Consider the following 2,059-nt stretch of genomic DNA (forward strand, 5'->3'; position numbering starts at 1 on the left):
TTTTAAACAATGCAAACATGTTTTCAATCACTGAACTTTGATATTTTTAAACTCTTCTTATCTATCTTAAAACAAATGAATTTATCTAAGGACAGTTTTCGTGTTCATCAGTTCCAGAGTGAATACTCACTAAAAATTTTGAGCTTAATACTTAAAAAGTCTGACAGTTTTACTCTCCCCCCAAAAAATAAAAACAAAAACATGTGATCTATGATTTTAAGTGATAACATTGAATAGAAGTAGATACTCTATATACATATTCTTTAGTTGAAGACAAAAGTGACATTTTCTCAGGTTTTCTTCTTCTGTTTAAGGATCAGCATGGAGGAGCTAAATGATTTGAATCCAGAAGAAATTCCTGGAGTTAGAGAAGACCTGGAAAACGACACTGCTGCAGCAGCCGCAAGGATTCAAGAATACTTAGAAACACTAAATAATATTCCACTAAATATCGCCATCACAGGAGAAACTGGATCTGGTAAATCCACCTTTGTTAATGCCCTCAGAGGGCTGTCCAATGATGATGAGAAAGCTGCGCCTACTGGTATTACAGAAGCAACCTTAGAGTGTACGCCATATCCCCATCCAAACTATCTCAATGTTACTTTATGGGATATTCCTGGAATCGGCACCAGCAAGTTTCCAGCTGAAAAGTACCTGAAGCTTGTTGGATTTGAGAAGTTTGACTTCTTCATCATCATCTCAGGCATTCGCTTTACAGAAAATGACGTGAAACTTGTAAAAGAGATTGAGAGGATGGAGAAAAAGTTCTACTTTGTTCTCTCAAAAATTGACAACGATATACGAGCTGAGAGAAGAGAGACAGACTTCAGTGAAGAGGAGACTCTTAAAGTAATCAGAGAAGACTGCGTTCACAGTGAGTGTCTCATCACTGAAATCTCAGTGATATCTGAGATTCACTTTTAAAAAACATTCAGATCCAAGTTTTAAATGATTTGTTGTTGTTTTTATAGGACTTCATATTATATGCATTTTTTTTTACATTATCTTTATGTGTGTTTCTTCTGTGACACAGGAGTTGCACAGTTAGGCATCGAGTCTCCAAAGGTCTTCCTGGTGTCTAGCTTTGAGCTCCACCTGTATGACTTCCCTCTCTTGCAGCAGACCTTAGAGAGAGACCTTCCTAAGAACAAGAGGGACACTCTGCTGTTTGTCATGCCCAACATCAACCCAGAGATCATCATCAAGAAGAAGGAAGCTTTTCAGAACAAAGTACATTACTACGCTACTCTGTCTGCAATTGGATCAGCTGTTCCACTTCCTGGGCTTTCCATGGTTGTTGATCTTGCTGTGCTGGTTAGTGCTGTCACAGAATATGTTTTCGGGTTTGGTCTCAATGTGTCATCTCTGAAGAGACTTTCTGACCGAACAGGTGTGCCATACGCTGATCTGTGTGCTGTCATCAATTCACCACTGGCTGCAGCAGAAATAACTAAAGAGCGCGTCCAGCAGGCACTGACCGAACTTAAACACAGAGTTACAAGAACTGCAGCATCCAGATATATTCCAATTTTTGGAATCCCATTAGCATTGATTTTCTCTTTCATCGAAAACTGCAAATCTCTGGAATTGATCCTTGATGAGCTTGCTGATGATGCTCAGAGGGTGTTCGAAAGAGCTTTAGTCTGAATACATCAGCGTGAATTTGAAAGTAAAAGATGAGTAATGAATCATCAAATATAAATATACTGAAACCTGTAGCCCGTACATAGCTTGTACACTCGCTACAGCTATACCCTGTACATACTTATAGTATACTCATAACATACCTTCATACCATGTATATTGTAACATACCTATAATAGAGCTATATTCTGTATTATATCTATATTACCGCTAAAGAACTTTCTGAATGGATGCAAACTGCATTTCGTTGCCTTGTACTTGTGACATGTGCAATGACAGTAAAGTTGAATTCTATTCCATTCTATTCTAAACCAAATCACGTTGCACTTGTACGTTTGAGCCATAATCATGCTATAGTTAATAAGTGTATCAAAGGCCTCAGCAAGTCTCATTTCTTCTCATTAAATCAATA

General features: G+C 37.9%; 1 protein-coding gene across 1 annotated transcript in view; it reads left to right on the forward strand.

The window, feature by feature from the left end:
• LOC102198420 (interferon-inducible GTPase 5-like) overlaps window positions 1-1,904 on the forward strand; it is a 15,974-nt gene extending 14,070 nt beyond the window's left edge. The window contains exons 3-4 of the mRNA XM_005754387.1: window positions 315-877; window positions 1,037-1,904. Coding sequence (XP_005754444.1) covers window positions 322-877; window positions 1,037-1,650 — 1,170 coding nt within the window. The 5' untranslated portion in view covers window positions 315-321 and the 3' untranslated portion in view covers window positions 1,651-1,904. The remainder of the gene's footprint in view (window positions 1-314; window positions 878-1,036) is intronic.
• Window positions 1,905-2,059: the final 155 nt, after the last annotated feature.

Source organism: Pundamilia nyererei, unplaced genomic scaffold, assembly GCF_000239375.1.
Source record: "Pundamilia nyererei isolate P.nyererei 1_Seehausen unplaced genomic scaffold, PunNye1.0 scaffold00556, whole genome shotgun sequence".
In the NCBI taxonomy this organism is placed as follows: domain Eukaryota; kingdom Metazoa; phylum Chordata; class Actinopteri; order Cichliformes; family Cichlidae; genus Pundamilia; species Pundamilia nyererei.